The sequence below is a fragment of the Hemiscyllium ocellatum genome, chromosome 13 (assembly GCF_020745735.1).
Source record: "Hemiscyllium ocellatum isolate sHemOce1 chromosome 13, sHemOce1.pat.X.cur, whole genome shotgun sequence".
Lineage (NCBI taxonomy): Eukaryota > Metazoa > Chordata > Chondrichthyes > Orectolobiformes > Hemiscylliidae > Hemiscyllium > Hemiscyllium ocellatum.
In genome coordinates this window covers 73,240,738-73,262,869 of record NC_083413.1, presented here as the reverse complement: position 1 = coordinate 73,262,869, position 22,132 = coordinate 73,240,738, and the positions used below count along the sequence as shown (strand labels likewise).

General features: G+C 41.0%; 1 protein-coding gene across 3 annotated transcripts in view; it reads left to right on the top strand.

The window, feature by feature from the left end:
* LOC132821937 (protein IWS1 homolog) overlaps positions 1-21,334 on the top strand; it is a 55,894-nt gene extending 34,560 nt beyond the window's left edge. For 2 of the 3 annotated variants that reach the window (XM_060834929.1, XM_060834928.1), the window contains exons 10-16: positions 1,230-1,359; positions 4,449-4,566; positions 5,336-5,447; positions 8,850-8,921; positions 14,919-14,975; positions 15,241-15,352; positions 20,529-21,334. In XM_060834929.1, the coding sequence (XP_060690912.1) occupies positions 1,230-1,359; positions 4,449-4,566; positions 5,336-5,447; positions 8,850-8,921; positions 14,919-14,975; positions 15,241-15,352; positions 20,529-20,654 (727 nt within the window). In that variant the 3' untranslated portion in view covers positions 20,655-21,334. The remainder of the gene's footprint in view (positions 1-1,229; positions 1,360-4,448; positions 4,567-5,335; positions 5,448-8,849; positions 8,922-14,918; positions 14,976-15,240; positions 15,353-20,528) is intronic. The other variant, XM_060834930.1, reaches the window with a different exon arrangement.
* The last annotated feature ends 798 nt before the right edge of the window (positions 21,335-22,132 follow it).

Sequence of the window (22,132 nt, the reverse complement as noted above, 5' to 3'; positions counted from 1 at the left end):
CCTTTTCCTAGCCACAATCAGTCTTACCAGAAAGGTCACTGGACTCGCAACATTAGATTAGATTAGTTTAGATTACTTACAGTGTGGAAACAGGCCCTTCGGCCCAACAAGCCCAACCGACCCGCCGAAGCGCAACCCACCCAGACCCATTCCCCTACATTTACCCCTTCACCTAACACTACGAGCTATTTAGCATGGCAATTCACCTGACCTGCACGTTTTTGGATTGTGGGAGGAAACCGGAACACCCGGAGGAAACCCATGCAGACACGGCGAGAATGTGTAAACTCCACACACACAGTCACCTGAGGCGGGAATTGAACCCGGGTCTCTGGCGCTGTGAGGCAGCAGTGCTAACCACTGTGCCACCGTGCTTTCTCTCCACAGATGCTGCCAGACTTGCTGAGTTTTTCCTGTAATTTCAGTTTTTGTTTTAGTGACTTTTCATTAGTGGATTATTTACTAATGCAAGATGTTGAGGCTGTCTGACAAAATAATTCAAAGTATAAATGGTTCCAATCATTGCAGATTGGAATTAATATTTTCAGTCCTAATGCTATGTGCACTGCTGGTTATCTTACATAGAGACAAGCTCTCTAACACCTGCATTCCAATGTGAAATAATAACATCTAAGCAAATAATTTTTGGTAATAATGAAAGATTGTAAAACCCAACCTGCAGATTTTTTTTTAGCAAGACCTTTTAGATGCCTCTCAAGTACTGCAACAATCTATATTTTGTGTGCACACATTCTAACTTGAGATTTTGGTGCAAAACACAATCTATGTGCATGATGCTGATGAGATGGACTTATTGCCCAACTTTGGTTGCTATGCAGAGCTGAAGGTAGGCCTTACCCCAAGACTATTGGTTGCTGCTGCAATGTGAAGGAATTCCAGACAGTGACTATTTTCCTATTATTTTAAATACTGGCACTTATTAGGCTATGGAAAAATAAGATCAAAAAGGCAACAATATCCAAGATGGCGTGTGACTAAAAAAGCTAACTGTTTTATGTGAATTGTTAAAACAGTAACAGGTTTAATGTCACATGTGCGAAAGAAAACACTCAAACAATTACTTAGGTCATCAGAACACCTGAAATAGATTTAGTAATCTTCATATTGACAAGAATCTGTCATAATACATCTCCTTGAATAGAAATCTTTGAGGAATATTGCAATTAAGTGGCTTATTTCTGTTTCCTCTTGGTAATGCACTTCTGCAGACAGGATTTAAAGGAAACATTTATTGACAGTGGAGTCATGTCTGCTATCAAGGAATGGCTCACTCCATTACCTGACAAGAGTCTGCCACATCTGAAGATTCGTGAGGAACTGCTGAAGATTCTGCAGGAGGTGAGTGAGGGTTCATAGCTGTGTACCTGAATAGCATAACTTTGTCATTATCTGCTTGTCAGCTTCAAATCCCTGTTTTTATTTTTAAGTAACCTTTCTACCCCCTGCTCACACCCCTCCTCTTAGTCTGGATTTCTTCCCACTTATATTTGGCAAGAATGACAGTTGTCTGTTGGTGTCTTGGCATGAGAGCATTCCTCACAAATAATGTAGGATGACTTCTCCAGAATTACTTCAGACAAGCTTTGATATTTAATTTGTGCTGTTAAATTTGATCATGACTGTTTAGCACAGTAGCAAGGCCAACATGTGTTGCCTATCCTTTGGCAATATTGTGGTGAGCCTTGAAGACGTCAATTCATATTTTCTAGGTATGTTCTGGTACTGTTAGGAAAGGTGGTTGAGAATTTGACCCCCTGAGAATAAAGAAACAGCCATACTTTTCCAGTCTGGCTTAAGGGGAATTTCCAGGTAGGGTTTTCATGGGTCTGCTGTCCTTACTTTTCTGGATGATGGAGTTCATAGATTTGGGAGGTGCTATTGAACACTTAACCAGCTGCTATGTTGTCCAGCAGAGCGCTTTAGGGAACATCTCCGGGACACCCTCACCAATCAACCACACTGCCCAGTGGCCCAACATTTCAACTCCCCCTCCCACTCTGCCGAGGACACGGAGGTCCTGGGCCTCCTTCACCACCGCTCCCTCACCACCAGACGCCTGGAAGAAGAACGCTTCATCTTCCGCCTGGGAACAGTTCAACCCCAGGGCATCAATGTGGACTTCAACAGTTTCCTCATTTCCCCTTCCCCCCCCCCCACCTCAGCCTAGTTCCAGACTTCCAGCTCAGCACTGTCCCCATGACTTGTCCTACCTGCCTATCTTCTTTTCCACCTATCCACTCCACCCTCCTCCCTGACCTATCACCTTCATCCCCTCCCCCACTCACCTATCATACTCCATGCTACTTTTTCCCCACCCCCACCCTCCTCTAGCTTATCTCTCCATTCTTCAGGCTCTCTGCCTTTATTCCTGATGAAGGGCTTTTGCCCGAAACGTCGATTTTGCTGTTCCACAGATGTTGCCTGTACTGCTGTGCTCTTCCAGCACCACTAATCCAAAATAATGATAGATAGGTGCCAGCTTCTCAAGTGATGGCAAGTGGGAAGTGTTTCATCATATTCTTAATTTGTGCCTCCCTGATATGGAAAGGCCTTAAGGGAGAGAAGCTCATCCATTTTGTGGCCTGCTGTTGTAGTCAGTGTTTATGAATTAGACCAATTAAGTTTAAGGAACTTGAGAGAAACACAGGCAATAATAGAGATGTTAATGCTAGTAAGTCATTATCCCTAATTACTCTTAAATAGTTACAGAGCCTTGCTAGACTGTTTCAGAGAGTAGTTAAAAGTTATCCAGACTGCTGTGGGTTCAGAGTTAATATACACCAGTAAGAATTCCCTTCCTGAAGAGAATTGGAGAATCAGATGAGTTTTTGTGTCTATCCAAAAATTCCATGGTCATGACTATTGATGAAGTTGTTTTTTATTCCGTGTGTTATATAAATACTTGCATTTAAATGTTCCAGAAGCCACGGTTGGATTTAAGCTGATGTCTCAGGTCAGTAGTCCAGACATCTGGATTACAAATCATCGAGTCCTAGAGCAGAGACAGGCCTTTTGGACCGGACTGGTCCATGTCGACCAAAATGTCCATCCATGCTAATCTCATTTCCTTGCACTTGGCCCATAGCCTTCCAATCCTTTGCTATCCATGTATTTGTCCAAATGCCTTTTAAATGTTGTGAAAGTACCTGAGTCAACAGCCACTTCAGTCTGCTGGCAGCTCATTCCATTTGCATACCACCCTCTGTGTAAAAAGGTTACCCCTCACGTTCCCTTTTACTCTCTCCCTCTAACCTTAAACTGATGCCCACTCCTCTGTGATTCCTCAAACCTGAGAAAAAGACTGAGTGCATTCACCCTATCCCTGTCTCCATGATTTTGTACATTTCTGTAAGATCCCCCCTCAATCTCCAACGCTATAAAGAAAAGAAATTCTAGCTTGTCCAACTTCTCCCTGTAACTCAGATCGTTGAGTCCTGGCAACTGCACTCTTTCCAGTTTAATAACATCCTACCTAGTTTAATAACATTTTTCCTTTAGCAAGGTGACCAAATCTGAACATAATACTCCATGTGTGACCTCACCAACATCCTGTACAACTAAGAGAGCAAAGAAAGTTTACAGCCCAAGAACAGGGCCTTCAGCCCTCCAAGCCTGTGCCAATCCAAATCCACTGTCTAAATCTGTTGTCCAATTCCTAAGGATCTGTAACACTTGCATCCCATCTGCTCATGCATCTGTCCAGACGCACCTTAAATGAATCTACCGTGCCTGCCTCTTCTACTTCTGCTGGCAACACAGTCCAGGCACCTACCACCCTTTGTATAAAGTATTTTCCATGTGTATCCCCTTTAAACTTTTCTCCTCTCATCTTGAACGCATGACCTCTCGTTATTGAATCCCTCACCCTGGGAAAAAGCTTGCTTCTATCAACCCTGTCTATACTCTTCATGAATTTGTAGACCTCAATCAGGTCTCCCCTCAATCTCCTTTTTTCTAATGAAAACAATCCTAACCTACTCAACCTCTCTTCATAGCTAGCACCTTCCATACCAGGCAATATCCTCATGAACCTTCTCTGCACCCTCTCCAAAGTGTACACATCCTTTTGGTAATGTGGCAACCAGAACAGTACACAGTATTCTAAATGTGGCTGAACCAAGTCCTGTACAATTTTAATGTGACCTGCCAGCTCTTGTACTCAATACCCCACTGCAACATAACTTCCCAACTTCTATACTCAATACCTTGGCTGATGAAGGCCAGTGTGCCAAAAGCCTTCTTCACCGCCCTGTCTACCTGTGACTCTACTAACCACAACACTACTCTATACCATTTTGTTCTCAAACCTCCCAGTCAGTACACCAAAGCCCCCTGGTGGCTTTACTGTTCATTCTTGCCAAGTTATTCGCTGTGTTGCTATGCTGCCTTTCCTTGGAACCTTAAAATGTCACTGATTAATTTTACAGTTGCCCAGTGTGAGTCAGGAGACTCTGAAGCATAGTGGGATTGGACGTTGTGTGATGTACTTGTATAAACATCCAAAAGAGAACCGGAGCAACAAGGAACTGGCTGGAAAGCTTATCAGTATGTTCACTTTTACTGAATCTGTACTTTCCTCTTGAGTTTCTTTTCCTTTGAATTTTAACTCTTGCTGGTTTCCACTCGTGCCCTTGATCCCAATACTCTGGACGATTATGCGATTAGGGAATCATTCCAGCAGATCCTGTTCCCATGAGAAATTCATGCACTATATAGAGATAATTCAGAAAACACTGTGCATGTGTACATTTTCTACACATATATTGAAGTGATGGAATTGCCATTTTGGATTTTCTGAGTGGAACAGATGTATTGGGATTGTCTAGTTGCTGAAACTGAAGGGATGCTATAATTCTGTTACTTTGAATGCTGACACCAGCATTGGAACCCATGTATCACATAAAGGAAAGATCATTCTGAAGTAGCTTGCAGAGGTTGCTGACATGTACTCCCGTGGTTGGTTTCCAATCTTCTATCCCTAGTAGAGGCTGAGTGCAAGCAGGCTATCTGATCATGTAGAGTATCACAGCAGAGCCTGCAATTCTCCTCATTGTGGCCATGTATATTGGTCAGCAGGCAACACAGAAAAAGAATCAAGAGCAAAGTCCTGGCTAATTTCTTCATCCAGGATGGCAGCTTGGGCTTGCAGTGACAAAGTTAAACAACTTAAGTTGTTTGAGTAGATTGGGGGAGATTGGTGAGGATGATAGTTTTGCCTAAATATAGTAGGAACAGTAGAAGCCTACTGAAAGATGGAATTAAGTGTTGCAGGCTGTTTTGATTCTCATAGTATTGTACTTTGTTTTTAATTCAGATGAGTGGTCAAGACCAATCTTTGGCCTGACATCAAATTACAAAGGTATGACCCGGGAGGAACGAGAGCAAAGAGACCTTGACCAGATGCCAATGCGGCGGCGCCTGAGCAGGTACTTGACAACAGAAGCACAGTGTTAAAGGTGTAGTACTAGAAATCGGCTCAAAGAGTGGACCATACCTCTATCAACTCTAATCTTGTAATTTCTTATCGACAATTTAAAGATCAAATGAATTTGAGAATTCCTCATTCTGTCTTCAGTCCTATCTTGGAAAATACTGAATTCAACCAAAATAATTGTTTTTGAGACTGTCCTTGTTAAATTGAAAATTTAACAAATTCACTTTTGGGGAAGTTTCTTGGGAGAGAGGGAGGAAGGATTAGATTTCACGGTTTTGACAGGTTGAGAGAAGCAGGGCTGAAGTAAGTGTGCACCCACTCCCACCATTATCGTGTTAGTACGGTGTCATCATTTAGCCCTGGGCTAAGGAGGCTTCAATTGGGCATCTGGCCAGAACAACAGGTGGAAGAGCAGTTGTTCTGTGAACAGGAAGTAGGTTATAGCTATTGTGTAACAGTTCAATAGCCCCTCAATCTTTCCTTAGTTCTTGAGGCAGGCACAAAACAGTGAATAAATGAAGTCAAAACATGTGGGCTTTACCAGCTGACTACTGTTATATGCAGCCATGACCACATTGCAAGTTAATCATCACATTAACTTTGGCTCTTGTGCTGCTTTCTTGTACCTGTTGTAAAGCATTCCAAATTTTTTTCTCATCTGACACCAGAAAATGGAATATATAGAAAAGAAATTGCATACAGTTGACTCTCCAGCAAAGCCCAATAACTGATTGAGCAAGCTATTTCAAAATGACCACCAGGCCTGCAATTTCCATGCCCATTGGTCGTCTTTAATATTGGAGAATCGCGTGATGCCGTGAGGTTGTCAACACGATATCATCATGCTTAGTTAGTCTGGGGAACGCCCAATTTGTGGTCATAAAGTTCAGTCTCGGAAGTCTTGCCTGGAGATTAAACGTCTTCCACTACTTTGCAAAACTGATTTCAGTCTCAACAAATGCATAAAGTGATTGGTGAATTCAGCAGATTCAAAGGGATGAAGCATCATTTGAAGTACAGATAATAGGACAGTTGATAGTGTTATGGCCTACAGTTCATGATGTTGGTTTTCCAGTTTCCAGTTTTTCTTGTTGGTGTGTGTTATTCAAGCTAAAGGTCATCCACATTCTAGCGGGTATTACTGTATTCAGGTGGCGCACCTTTAAAATAGTGTGTGTATTGCACATCAGTGAGTGACTTCAATTCACTTGTGTGATCTACATTTTGATGCACTGATTCCATTGCAGCAAGAGTGCATGGTCTGTTAAGGCACATCATGCAAACTGATGTTTTATTGGATGTAATCAGTGTAAAGGGATCTAAACTTGGTTCTTAAAACATACTAATAAGAGAATTTTCAAGGATCATATTTTTGCTATTGTCAAAGATCAGTTCATGCCTGATTATTGAATTGTATTGAATACTGATATATTTCACATCTACTTCCCTCACATAGTAATTAAACTCAACTTTCCCATTAAATTTATAATGCACCTAACTGCAGGCTGGGGACTACATTGACAAAACCAGTACAATGTTCAGTGGTCTGGTAGCGAATATTACAAGAGAGACTTTTTCAAGCTGTATTGCAAACATTTGCTGTAACATTGCTGAATGGTTATCAGTATTCAAAGCTTAAAAAATTTACAAATCATTGAATAACAGATGGAGAGCCACCTCAGACTTATGCTGGGTTTGCACGGTGGCCATGGCTCAGACTGAGTGGGGTTCACACTATGGTGAATTGCCTTTAATTGTTGGCTTATTATATAATCTGTTTCTCACTTGTTCAGGATTAACATATAAATGGGGAAATACTACAACCACCTTGAGGAAAGATTATCCTCAACAGTTGGTTGAATTGCCTTTCCCATTCTGCAACAACTGTTGTTTACTACTCATCGGCTGCATTTCTCTCACAACGGAGACACATTTCATTGGCCATCTGAGTTAGTCACTGTAAGTCCCTGCCTTCAATCATTGAAAGTTTAGATGGCAGAAACATGGCCATCTATAAAGCTTTATCAGCTGTTTCATGAATGCTAAAACGTATTGCAGCCATAGAAGCTGAAGCAGGTCATTTGGTGCTAGCTAATTGCTAGAACAGTCTGAAACTCATCCCACTGTCTCAGTCCCCCTCTGTATATTGCCTTGAACAAATATTGAAAGATTATAATTGAGATCTGGTAAGTTCTAATATGATGTTACAATTAAATGAATCAGATTATTCAGAACCTGGCTTAATATCAGTTCATATCAGAAGATGGGTGTTTGCTTGACCTTCCTCTCGTTCGAGTGGGTTGGCTTGAAACCTGCCACATTGATTCAGTTTTCCTTTAGGATGTTCCAATAATAACACTATAAATTGCAGACAGAAGTTGGAATAAAGTTTTCATACTGGGGAAAAAAAAAATCACCCGAATTTTTTAATCTGGCAATTTCATAAAGGCTGCGTGTCAGCTGCCAGTGATCCCTCCAATAAGGGACATATCCTTTCATGATCCTTCCCACTCCCCAGTGGAGACATATTGCCTGGTATTTCCCTGCCTCCTCCATGTCAGCAATTTTATTAATATATGGAAGTTGAATGTCTTTCCAAGAATCGAGAAGGTTCGACTGCAGGACAATGCAGCATTTTGCCAGATTTTACCTTGGTAGGTAAAAACCACTGTCTTGGTTATGGTTTCAGTTGAAATGCTGAGATATCGGTGATTAGTCTGATTATCATATTTATTTTGTTACAAATATTCACATGCCTAGTCGTAAACAGCTTTTTTGAATTTATTGTCAGGCCTGCCTCTATTAAATATACACTGTTAACTCTAAACGTTTCTTCACAAGTTAAGGGAAGCATGTTGCACAGGGGTACTGGTGTTGGGCACATGTGAATGGGGAGCACAGTAATCTATCTATATCATTGGAAAATGTGTGATCATTTTTCTCTTGTTGATAGCATTACATTTTAAACGTCTAAAAGTTTTTGCCAATTTGTTTCCTGAGAGCATAACCCCACCAATTTGTTTGTTAAAATGGGTTGGAAGTTCCCATTCACAAGCATTTAAAAGAGATCTGAAGAGCCCATTAGTCCCACAGGAGTATTCGATGGGACAAGTCCAGACTTCAAAATATACACACATCATTTCCACCCTTTTCCTTTTAATCAACCATGGCTCTCCTAGTTTTATTGAGTTTGTCACTTTGTGCACTCTGTTTCTGTCACTTGAGTTTCTGTTTTAGATTAATTTATTTTCTCCACCGGGCTTTACATTGTCTTTATTATTCTGTATAAACGATCATGTTGCGGAGTTCCCATAACACCTACAATCTATTTGTCAATTCGCAACATGGCTGTCCACAACAGCTGCCTTAAACTTTGCTTCATTCATTTATAAAGAGACCCTAGGGATGAAGACAGCGATGATAATGCAGCTGATGTCGTCTCTTCAGATCAAGGACGCGACTACAGGTTTTCGATTCAATGATTTTGTTCTTTTTTTAATTTAATTTTATCATTTATTTCAGTGCTTAGCAGTAAAGATTGATCAAAGTTTCCTGTACAACTGTTCCCTTCTGACTATGTTTGAACCATTGGGGGAGGAAGCCTCACTAGGCAGCCATGGGTTCCAGCTTCACTGGTCTTACGTGAATGCTCAGTCTAAATTCTTTCATTGACCTTGGTCTTGCTTCAGGTCACTGTGAAATCAAGCTGCGTAAATTACTTTGAAACTGATGAAATGGTGAACTCTGCCTGGCCAGAAAAAATACTTCCTTGATTGTGGATTGAAAGCAAGTTGCTTGTTTGGGGATATCTTATCAATTCCCTAAAGCCAAGCACCTGAATTGGAAGGGGACTAATATACTGGCAGGGAAATTTGCCAGAGCTGCTTGGGAGGAGTTAAACTGGTAAGGTGAGGGTTGGGTGGGAGTGGGACCCAGGGAAATAATGGGGAAAGAGATCAATCTGAGACTGATACATTTGGGGAAAGGAGCGGGTCAAACAGGCAGGAGCAAAGCAGAGAACAAAGTAGGTCTGATAAATTAACCTGCATTTATTTCAATGCAAGACGTTCAACAGGGAAGGCAAATGAACTCCAGGATGGTGAGGAACATGGGACTGGGATATCAAAGCAATTACAGAAACGTGACTCAGGAATAGGCAATACTGACAGCTTAATGCTCCAGGATATAAATGCTATAGGAAGGATAGAAAGGGATGCAAGAGAGGAGGTGGAGTGGCGTTTTTGATAAGCATTTTTTGCTGTACTTAGGATATTCCTGGGAATGCATTCAGGGGAGTTATTTGGGTGGAATTGAGAAATAAGAAAGGAATGATCAACTTATTGGGATTGTATTATAGACCCCCTTAATAGTAATCGGGAAGTTGAGAAACTTTGTAAGGAGATTTCAGTTATCTGTAAGAATAATGGAGTGATTGTGGTAGGGAATTTAAATATTACAAATATAGACTGGGACTACCATAGTATTAAGGGTTTAGATGGAGAGGAATTTAAATGTGTACAAGAAACTTTTCTGATTCAGTATGTGGCTATACCTATCAGAGAAGGTGCAAAACTTGACCTACTCTTGGGAAATAACACCGTGCAGGTGACTGAGATGTCAGTGGGGGAGCAGTGGTTAAAAATGATACACTGGATCTAAAAGTTGAAGTTCTAAATTTAAAGAAGGTCAATTTTGATAGTATTAGGCAAGACCTTTCAAAAGCTGATTGGGGGTAGATGTTCACAGGTAAAAGGGACAACTGTAAAATGGCAAGCCTTCAGAAATGAGATAACAAGAGTCCAGAGACAGTATATTCCTGTTAGGGTGAAAGGAAAAGCTGATAGGTATAGGGAATGCTGGATGACTAGAGAAATTGAGAGTTTGGTTAAGAAAAAGATGGAAGCATATGTAAGGTATAGACAGGATAGATCGAGTGAATCCTTAGAGTATAAAGGCAGTAGGAGTATACTTAAGAGGGAAGTAAGGAGGGCAAAAAGAGGACATGAGATAACTTCGGCAAATAGGGTTAAGGTGAATCCAAAGGGATTTTATAAATACACTAAGGACAAAAGGGAATAGGTCCCCTCAAAAATCAGCAAGGCAGCCGATATTTGGGAGCTGCAGGAGATGGGAGAGATACTCAACAAGTATTTTGCATTAGTGTCCACTGTGGAGAAAGACATGGAAGATATAGAATGTGGGGAAATAGATGGTGACATCTTGAAAAATGTCCATATTACAGAGGAGGGGGTGCTGGAGGTCTTGAAAAGCATAAAAATGGATAAGTCCCCAGAACCTGATCAAGTGTACCCTAAAACTCTGGGTAGGTAGGGAAGTGATTACTGGGCCCCTTATTGAGATATTTATATCATTGATAGTCACAGATGAAGTGTCAGAAGACTGGAAGTTGGCTAACGTGATGCCACTGTTTAAGAAATGTGGTAAGGAAAAGCCAAGGAACTAAAGACTGGTGAGCCTGACATTGGTGGTAGGCAAGTAGTTGGAGGAAATCCTGAGGGACGTGATTTACATGTACTTGGAAAGGCAAGGCCTGATTATGGATAGTCAGCATGGCTTTGTGCATGGGCAGTTATGTCTCACAAACTTGATTGAGTTTTTTGAAAAAGTAACAGAGAATTGTTGAGGGCAGAGCGGTGATCAAAATGGACTTCAGTAAGGCGTTCAACAAGGTTCCCCATGGAAGACTGGTTAGCAAGTTTAGATCTCATGGAATACAGGGAGAACAAACTATTTGGATACAGACCTGGCTCAAAGGTAATAAACAGAAGGTGGTGATGGAGGGTTGCTTTTCAGACATGGAGGCCAGTGACCAGTGGTGTTCCACAAGGATTGATGCTGGGTCCACTACTTCTCATATATATAAATGATTTGGATGTGAATATCAGAGGTATAGTTAGTAAGTTTGCAGATGACATCAAAATTGGAGGTGTGGTGGACAGCGAAGAAGATCTCACTTACTCCTAGTTGATTTTAACCTTAACACGAAGCCTCTTCCAAGGATGCCTATCTTGAAGAAGTTCTCTTTGTCTCACTACAAGGATCTCTGTAAGTCTTTCTCACTGCACTCCCTCAGGTCATCCCCTCTGCCCTGAAGTTCTTCAGCCACGTCCTGAAGCAGACTTGCTATCTCAGTCACATCTCCTTCCTCAGTGACTGCCATATGGGACCGACTGATCACACATGGACTCCGGACTACATTCAGACCATCACAATTCGGGCCTGAACAGGACAACCAGTATCTACCAAAATCCAAAACCTGCAGAAATGGTTCTCCTTCCGGATCCTGCACTGCACACTTGCAGCCGTGTGCCACCACCTACTCTCCTTGTAATTAGCCCTGTCACAGCTCAGGGCCAGTCTCCCAGACCTGCAAAGGACCTCTGCTGTTTTACATCCTCAGAAGAATTCATACACTCAACAAACACTTTTTCTCCACCATATTGGACATAAAAGAACATAAGTTAAACAAACTTTCACATACTTAGTTCAATATTCAGCATTTCTCACCCATTCCAGAAGCTTCTCTTGGCCTCTGCAACTGCTCAGATGCCAATAGCTATGCGGCTGCTCCAGCCACCACCGTCGTGGTGAATGGTGATGTCACTTTCCTGTCCACTGCCCCACAGTCTGTAGTCCTCACTTTCTCCCAGTGAAGAAGGTTACCTCAGAATACAATTTGATCTTGAACATATGGGCCAGTCGGCTAAGGAGTGGTAGAAGGCTTTAATTTCGATAAATGTGAGGGGCTAAATTTTGGAAAAGCAAATCAGAGCAGGACGAAACACTTAATGGTAAGGTCCTGGGGAGTGTTGCTGAACAAAGGGACCTGGGAGTGCAGGTTTATAGTTTCTTGAAAGTGGAGTTGCAGGTAGATAGGATAGTGAAGAAGGCGTTTAGTATGCCTTCCTTCATTGCACAGAGCATTGAGTATAGAAGTTGGGGATTCATGTTGCAGCTGTACAGGACATTGGTTGACCAATTTTGGAATATTGCGTGCAGTTCTGGTCTCCTTCCTATTGGCAGGATGTTGTGAAACTTGAAAGGGTTCCGAAAAGATTTACAAGGATGTTGCCAGGGTTAGAGGATCTGAGCTAAAGGGAGAGGCTGAATAGGCTGGGGCAGTTTTCCCTGGAGTGTCGGAGGCTGAGGCGTGACTTATAGAGTTTTATAAAATCATGAAGGGCATGGATAGGATAAATAGTCAAGACGTTTTCCTTGGAGTGTGGGAATCCAGAACTAGAGGGCATAGGTTTAGGGTGAGAGGGGAAAGGTTTAAAAGGGACTTAAGGGGCAGCTTTTTCATGCAGAGGGTAATGCGTGTGGAATGAGCTACCAGAGGAAGTGATGGAGGCTGAGACAATTACAATATTTAAAAGGTTGCTGGATGAATAAGAAGAGTTAAGAGGGATCTTGGCCACATGCTGGCAAGTGGGACTAGACAAGGTTAGGATATCTGGTCGGCATGGACTAATTGGACAAAAGGGTTTGTTTTTGTGCCGTATGTCTCTATGACTCTGTGACTTGATAAAACCCTATTTTGGAAAGAAATGCTGTTGATTTGGGGAGCAAGATTGTAATTTAAAAAGGAATCACAAATGACTTTGTTTGACTGTGAAACAGTACATCTATGTTCTTTACTGTTCAACATCATCTAATGGCTTTTAATTAGAAAATCTAAGAGGTCAATATGAATTCTCTATTAAGACTAATTAATCTAAGAATAGGACAGGGGACATCTGTATCAATTACTGCATAGCTGTGGGTGGAGAGCGCATTTGGTTGTTTGAAATCTCCACTCCAGCTATATAGAAGACATTTCTCCCCATTTCTTCACATTCATCATGTACCATTGGCTACCAGGTGGATAGGTAGTCAGTTTTCTGACGTGGCTGCCAATAACATAGGGTGGCACGTGGCTCAGTGGTTAGCACTGCTGCCTCACAGCACCAGGGACTAGGGTTCAATTCCCACCTCGGGTGACTGTGTGGAGTTTGCACATTCTCCCCGTGTCTGCTTGGGTTTCCTCCGGGTGCTCCAATTTCCTCCTACAATCCAAAGATATGCAGGTAAGGTGAATTGGACATGCTAAATTGCTCATTGTGTTAGGTGCATTAGTCAGGAGTAAATATAGGGTAGTGGAATTTGTCTGGGTGGTTTACTCTTCGGATGGTTGGTGTGGACTTGTTGGGCTGAAGGGCCTGTTTCCATATTGTAGGGAATCTAATCTAAGTATAAAAATTAAATGAATGAAGATTGAGCGACTTTCTCGTGTTTCGCGTCTGTAGGTAACCCTCTTTAACCCTGAATTGTAGAGTCATCTTTTCAAGCCTTATCATCTAGAATGCTACTTCAGTACTCTATAGTAAGAAGGAGTTTCTGCATTTTCAATGTGCTTACTTAAAACGAACTTGAAAAGGTGTTGGTGCAAACTACTTGATGCTTCAAGCTTTCTGGACATTCATCTTGGCTGATCTTCTACCTCAACTCTCTGTCTTCCTGTACTATCCCCTTATCCTTTATCTTTCAAGAATCTGTAAACTTCTGTGCTGGATGTATTCAACAACTGGTCATCCACAACTCTTTGAGGAGAGAATTGCAACAATTCACAACCTTGGGATGAAGGCATTTCTCATCTCAGTTCTCATTGGCCAACCCTTTATTCTGTGACATAGACTCCATTTCAGGTTTTTCAGGTTGTTACAAAGCATTCCGTGGAGCAATAGGAGCTGTTTTCTTAGCCAACGTTGCTCCTTCAGCCAATACCACCATGAACAAGTTAACTAGTCATCTGCTAATTTATGATGCACATAGCTGTGCACTTATTGCATTGTGCTTCTAAAGTATTAACTTGGCCATAATGCACTTTGCAACATCCTGCCGATGTCACATGTGCTGTACAGATACATGTTTATTCTCTCTTCCTCTCCATGCTAGTTAAGTGACGCACAAATGTCAACTCCCAGTTAGCTGAAAAATAACTTGTGTATCCTTTCTATAGGGTAGCTGCAGTTTGTAATCAAATACATCAAGTAGGAAGTTCTATGTGTAGGAGGTCAAGCAATTGGAATAGAATCGCTAATTTTGAATAAGCAAAATATTTTTTGGTGAAGAAAACATCAATTCAGAGATCAGAAAATAGAAGCATACATTTTTTCCTTGGGCAGTTATCATTTATCCAGAATTTGTAATTTTACCTGAAAAGTAATGCATTCTTGTATGTTACTCCTGACTGGTCCTTCTGCAGAAGATGGCTAAGTGCACTGTTTAGTTAAGTAACAAAGCTTGAATTCCTACACATTTAGAAAAGAGGAAAAGGGAGCTGCTATTTTGTGTTGTTTTCCCTTGATAAGCAATCTCCTGTCAGTGCCTTTATCTAAATGTGTCTCTAAGTGTCTATAAGTTGTTGGAGGAATGAAATAACACTGGTTTTGTTTTTCCTTAGTTCTGGTGGGCAGACTCCTCGCAGAGACCTGGAGAAGGTGTTAACAGGAGAGGAAAAGTAAGTGATAGGCAGATTGAGTGAAGGAGAAAACTGGAGAAATTATAATCACTGACAATTTAAATAATTGGATATAAAACCAGGACTTTGAGACTGTATATTCATCACTCCTTTGCAAATGTTCCTTTTTAAACAATGGGAAAGGAGAAGGCGGTGGGAGTTAGTTTATTTTGCAGTCTTCAGACACACAGATAATTGTGGCTCAATCTGCATATATTGGGTCTGATCTTCGAGCATAGAGTGCATTTTTTTCTTTGCATTTCAGAGCACTAAGGCCTGGTGACCCAGGATTCTGTGCACGAGCCAGAGTGCCATTACCATCAAACCGTGATTATGTTGTTAGACCAAAGTGGAATGTAGAGATTGAAGCAAGCAGGGTGAGTGATAAATGGTTTGAAGTTTGGTGAACTGTCTTCCAGAAAATGTCAATTCTGAAAGGAATAAACTTTCAAGCAATACAGTGAATCACAGTTACTCTACTGCCTAAGTAGTAAAAATATCAAAGGATTGTGGGAATAATGTGAGAAAATGACATCATGCATAAGTTCATCCATGATTGAATTTAATGGTGGTGATGGGTCAATCTAATTCTGCTTTTATTTCCTATGACTAGTGTGGATTCATCTAAATTTGATTTTCCCCCATCTCACCCATATTGAGTGAGGGGATGCTAAGCTCTGTTCGGTGTTTCACCATGTTCAAACTAGAGATGGGAGCTTGAGGAAACCGATTTTACTACTGGATAGTCTAGAGTTGGGTTGTCTGGGCCAAAAGAGGAAGCGGGAAATGGGCTAACATTTTTATTTGACTCTTCTCAACTGGGATTGAGCAAGGAAAAGGAACATAAATGTTTCATAAATCCCTGTGAAAGCAGGCTATTTGGCCCATTGTGTCCACACTGAGCCTCTGAAAAGCATCCCACCCAGCCACACCACCCTGCCCCTCCCCCTCTACACAGAAAGTGCTTTACAAAAGGCACTGGATGCAGGTTGAGTTGTTCATTCTAAATCTAAGATACTTTTTTTGAAATGCAAAGGCATTAAGGGCTATAGGCCAAAGATTTAGTCCACAAATTCAGCAAGGTCTCATTGAATGATGGAATAGATTGAAGTGGCTGAATGGCTTGCTCCGGTTCTTATATTCCTAATAACCTCTGATCTCCTACCATAACCATGTCCTAGACATACCCATCAGACCCTGTTGCAAATGTGTTTCAAAGTAAGAGTGACGATTTATCCACATTTGAATGTTACCACCCTTTCTTTCCTATTAGCCATCAAGGAAAGAGTTAAGCCGCTTGGAAAAACACAAGAGGTTGTTTGAAGAAAGGAGGAGGCTAAACAAGATGCAAAGGGCTGTCAAATTCAGCATTGAGGGGAATAGGATGCCACTGTAGATGGTCATCATGGAAGTTTTGACTGTATGGTATCTGTTAGGGATGTGTGGCTTGATATCTCTTTTTTTGGCACATGCTGCTCTTGCATGATGTCACTAACATTGGGCCCTGAATGGCAGCACATTTGCTTCTCGCTTCATGATCTGTTCTGACTTGTTTTTATCCCTTTTACTGCTAAAACTTAAGTGGGTAGACTTTATGTCTGTGCATAACTAATGGATTTGATGTGGCTTTTTAAGTGTGTACTATGCAAGGTATATTCATACTCTTTCCTTTGGTCATTTAGTGACATTGCTGATTGTAAGTACTAATGACGTAGTGGGAAATGTGAAACCTTTTCTTTTAATATTTTCGATCTCTGCTTTAGTCACAAGCAATATTTTATCCCTTTCATCCTTGGAACATCAATACCTGCATGTTCCCCTCCAAGCCACGCTCCATCCTGACTTGGAAGTAAATCGTTCATTCCTACAGTGTCACTGGGTCAAAAACCTTGAACTTTTTCCCTAAAGGCATTGTGGGCATTCTTGCATCAGTGGACTGCAGCAATTCGAAAAAACAGCTCCCTTTTGCCTTCTCGAAATGTTGGGCCAGCCAGTAATACTAACATCCCACAAATGAATTTTTCAAAAATCTACACAGTGTAATAAGGTTGCAAGAAGGCTTCTGCTGTGCCTGAATACAAATGGGGCTGCTTCTTATGATCTCCCCATTGTAGAACGTAGAGCAGTACAGCACAGGAGGAGGTCCTTCCGCCCACCATGTCTGCACTAGTAGTGATTCCATTCCAAAATAATCCCACCTGCCTACACACAGTCATATCCCAGTTTGACCAATAATCAAGTTGAATTAGATGCTGAATGTGAGGAAAATCCGTTCCACTTTTAATTTTGTTATGTAGGAATTGGGTAAACGTAAACAGATGCATCACCAAGTCAGGAATTGAAATCACTTGGACTTGCTGACCAGTAAGATGATACACGTCCTGTCGAAAGATTGAGCATTTAGTTGTCAAGCTGAATAAAATTATTGGGTGTAAACTGTTCTCTGAGGACCAATTTTGAACACACAAAGCCTTGACATCTTCCAATACTATCCTGTATGCACACAGTAGCCTGGATGTATCATTGGTGGAGGACCTGAATATTCAAGCTGGTTGATGAGGTGTCAAACAAGGTGCTTTTCCTTGGATTATATTGAGCTTTCTTGAGTGTTGTTGGTGTGAAAGTAATCCAGGAAAGTGAAAGGTATTCACACTCTTGACTTGAGAATTATAGATAGCGGACTATGGAGGGTCAGAAGTTGAGATACTCACTGCAGAGGACCAAGTTCTGACCTTCTGTATGCAACATATTTATGTGGTTGATTCAGTTCAATTTCTGATACGGATGAGCCCCCAGGTATTGATGGTATGGGATTCAGTGATGGAATGCCATTAAATGTCAAGTGGGAGTCAGCAGCTGCTAAGATCCTCTCTTGTGAGATATGAAAATTGACTGGCACTTAGGTGACATGAATCTTGCTGCACATCGACATGGATTACTTCAATATCTGAGAAGTTGTGAATGGTTCTGAACATTGTCCAAACATTTCCACCCATCATTGAAGCAGCTGTAAATGTTTAGGCCTGGTTCAATACCCTGCAGAGTAAAGGGCTCTTGTAACATGGTGATAATGTACCTATAGCTGAGCTAAGAAATCCAGGTTAAATACCCACTCTGTGAAGTAACAGTTTCTTGTGGTGCAGTGATAGTGTATCTACCTCTGGACCAAGAGTCCCAAATAACATCTCTGAATAGGTTGATTAGAAAATATTTACATCGAGGAGTGATATCCAGGGACTAACCTGATTGGCTTCCCAACAACCTCCGTTTCTATTAGTTATACATCCAGCAGTGGACTTTTCTCCCCCACCTCCTGTTAAGTTCAATTTTATTTAACACAAACTTTGCATCGCAGTCTTCTGTTGAGTTCAGCTTTATTATTTTTTATTATTTCTTCACAACTTTCTTCTCCATTTGACTCACTTGACTATTTTTCTTAAGGACGATCACTTAGGCTGTCATTGGATTCTTCAAGCATCAATCATCTTGTTACTTTCAGAATACTGGAAAGCTATTGAACTTTGTGAGGTGGGAAAATCACAACCAAATGAATCTTCTCCTGATCGGGTGCTAGTATGCAGTTTATTGCAGGAATCACTACCTAACTACCAGGAGCTTTGACTGAGGTCCCATCTCTTTGCCTGTCAAGGAGCACTAAAGACAATTGTATTGCTGCCCCAAGCTGAGATTTGTCAACTCGTGCAGCTCACAGTTTGATCTGAGATATTTCCTGTTCTCTTCAGCTACACAGTAGATGATGCATTTAGTCCTTGATACAGCAGTGGAACTACTTGAGCTCTAACTGTCAGTTTAAAACATCTGAGTCATCAAGATACATTTTAAAAATTTGATGTACTATGCTTTAGAGCAACGTAGGCTTCAGCGTCATCTGAACAAAATTTGTTTTCAAAAGTTAAAAGAAACACGTTGTTTTAATTGCCATTTATAGAATAGAATCATAGCATCCCCACAAGTGTGGAAGCAGGCCCTTCGGCCCAACAAGTCCACACCATCCCTCCTAAGAGTATCCACCCAAACCCATTCTCCTATTCTATGATCCTATATTTATCCCTGATTAATTCACCTAACCTAAACATTCCTGAACACTATGGGCAATTTAGCATTACCTAAGCTTTGGATTGTGGGAGGAAACTGGAACACCCAGAGGAAACTTATGCAGACAAGGGGAGAATGTGAAAACTCCATACAGACAGTGCCCAAGGCTGGAATTGAACCTGGATCTGTGTTGTTATGAGGCAGCAGTGCTAACCACTGAGCCACCATGCCATCCCAGTGAACACCTCTCTAAGCTGCTATTCATAGCACACTCTGCCTCATGAGCAATCCACAGTTCCCCCACATGATCTTTCCATTTGGATTTTGGAAGATGAAAGAGCTCAATTCTTAGATGTATGTGTTCTGATTTATGTTAGATGTTGTTTGAAAAAAGATGATTCTAACATCATCATATCTGAGAATGGCAGGATTATGGAGTAAGTTGCCGCCTTGAGCACTGGATGATCATTCACTGAATTCTTGTGAATGGCAACTAGACCATTTTTCTAAGTGTGGCAAAAATCACATCTTTGAAAAAATCAGATTGAGCTTCTGGACTGGCTTTCGTTGTGTCTGAAGAGTCATCAGTGAGACATTACCCAGATTTTATTCTCCCAAATTGTTCTGGGATTTTACATTTTTTCTTCACCTCTTCTAGGAGATGTTAATTTTATTGGGATGAGGTGGAGAGACCGTATATTGTGATAGGCAAAGGTTTACGATTGTGTATAATGGGCTGATCAGAGTTCTGTTTTGGCGAATCTGTTTTTAATGTCCCGATTCAGTCATTTTGAAATGAGTCATTATTTCTGCGTCATGTTGACATTTTGGAAAATCCTCAAACATCAACTCATTTTGTAAGCATGATGAAGTATTGTCCGAGCATCTTTTGGCCCAAGAACATCAGTTGCATCACTGGAGAAGGAAAGTTTTAACCTGCTCAGAAATATTATGGTGCAAAAGGAGGCCATTCAGCCCACTGTGCCCACACTTGTTAAATGAATATCATTACCTAGTGCCAATCTCCTGCTTTCTCCACATAAACTTGCACATTAGTTTTGTCCAAATAATAATGCAATGCCCTCTTTAATGCTTCAATTAAGCCTTCCACCAAACTCCCAGGCAATGCAGTCCATACCTAACTATTCATTGAATGAAAAAGTTTTTTCCTCTTCAGCTTTGCTCATTTTGCAGATCGCTTTAAACCTATTTCCTCTTGTTGTTCTTCCTTTTACGAGTGGGAATAGTTTCTCCTTATCCTATTCATGATTTTGAAAACATGACCCTCATTCAAAATCAATGAGGCATGCACATATCAACAGAATAAATCATTGAAATTAGATTATATAATAATTCTGCAAGTCAGCTAGGAATACAGGACAGAATTTGAACGGCTGTATGTTTGTACATGTAAAAAAATACTCAATTATTATTCATGTGCTCATCCAATGATGACAGCTATTATTGACTTTTGTGTTCTCATTCCTTTTGTGCCAGGGATCAGTTAAGAAGACATTGAATCGTCTTGACAAACAAATGCGTCGATTTCAAGATATCAAGAAAATGACCAAGTCGTCGAGGGCAGTAAAGATCAGCATTGAAGGCAATCGCATGCCACTGTGATCATTATTTATCAATAACTCTACTTGGAGCTGGTGAATGTAGTGCAACCATGTACATACAAGATTGTGTACTTCTATCCATCCGGCTCAGTGGAATCAATATACCTCCTCTGTTTTCTTCTGTATTCAGGCATTTTTGACAGTGGTTTGTTGGAAGTCTTGGAATGTTGAACTACAGCTAGCTGTAGCATCCGAGCCCTGGATAACATTACCTGTCCTGACTACAGTACATTTGGTGAGCCCTCTCTACACATCAGATGAGTTTTACTTATCTGCACACTGCATGTATAGAGGTTGGATAGACATTTTATTTCTAAGCAAACTGGTGTCCAGTGTTGGAGGAAGATGGCCATCTGGCATGGAACCAAGTTGCTGCCCAATTAAGTGGAGTAGGTTGGGGGAGGCGCAGAAGAAAATGACTTGCATTAAATATAGACATGTGCTCTGTTTGGTTGTATTGTTTGAAATGTCTCTGGTCTCTACCTGACTAGCACACCTATCACATCGTTATGGTTGTTAAGTCTTTCAGTAAACTCTCATTAACTGGATGAGTCTGTAGGTTAATATCTTGGCTAAAGATTGAGCTGATCACCTTGGTCAGCCAAATTGTGATGAAATGCAATGTGATTGTAGGCACCTGCCACATTTTTTAAAACAAATAAACCCCTCTTTGTGAAGGTTTGTACTTGTCCTTAGTCATGCACTTCCTGCTCATTTCAGATTTTGAGTAAGCAACTTTCAAGGAAAGTCGTTGCGTAGTCCAGAGGTTCTCAATTAGTTTGTGGTCTCATAGCTGTATGTGAGCTAATATTAAGGAGTTCACCAAAAGAAAACCAAATGTGGAAAATAAATTTAATGTGATGATAAAGCAACCAGAGACAAAGTTGGGATCATCAAGGCAAGCTACTATCCAATATGAGGAAATCAAAGCTGGGGTCTCTCTGTATTTGCACAGATTGGCATGAGAAAGGAAGAAAAAGCAAGGCGTTCCGCATGTGGGACATTTGTTTGGATTCACTGTGTGGACAGAGACCCTGGAGGGAGGGATATAACAAGGTACTAAGACTGTAAATCTCTGCTGACTGAGCCACACTGAACATTATTTCCACAGATAGTTTGTTACTCAAAGATTCATTACGTGTTTCCATAGTGATCTGATTGTAACATTCTGCATTCATGCTTTCTTTACACTTCTGATTTTTCCTTAGTTGCATAACGTGTCTGATTTCAGTGTTCCCAGCAGCACTCCTCCATCATCTTCCCCCTAAAGGGTTACTACTGCTGCACCACTAAGAATTAGAATTGTATTCAATGTTACATTTATACAGTGTATGCATTTTTAAGAAATGCTTGCTTGAGGTAGAAATCATTTCCAAATTGGAAGGATAGTTTTGAGAGATACTTTGGTCACTCAGTGTGATGAACAGAAAGAATCTGAGCTCTCAGCCTTCAAAATGCAAATAAAACAAATATAGTAAA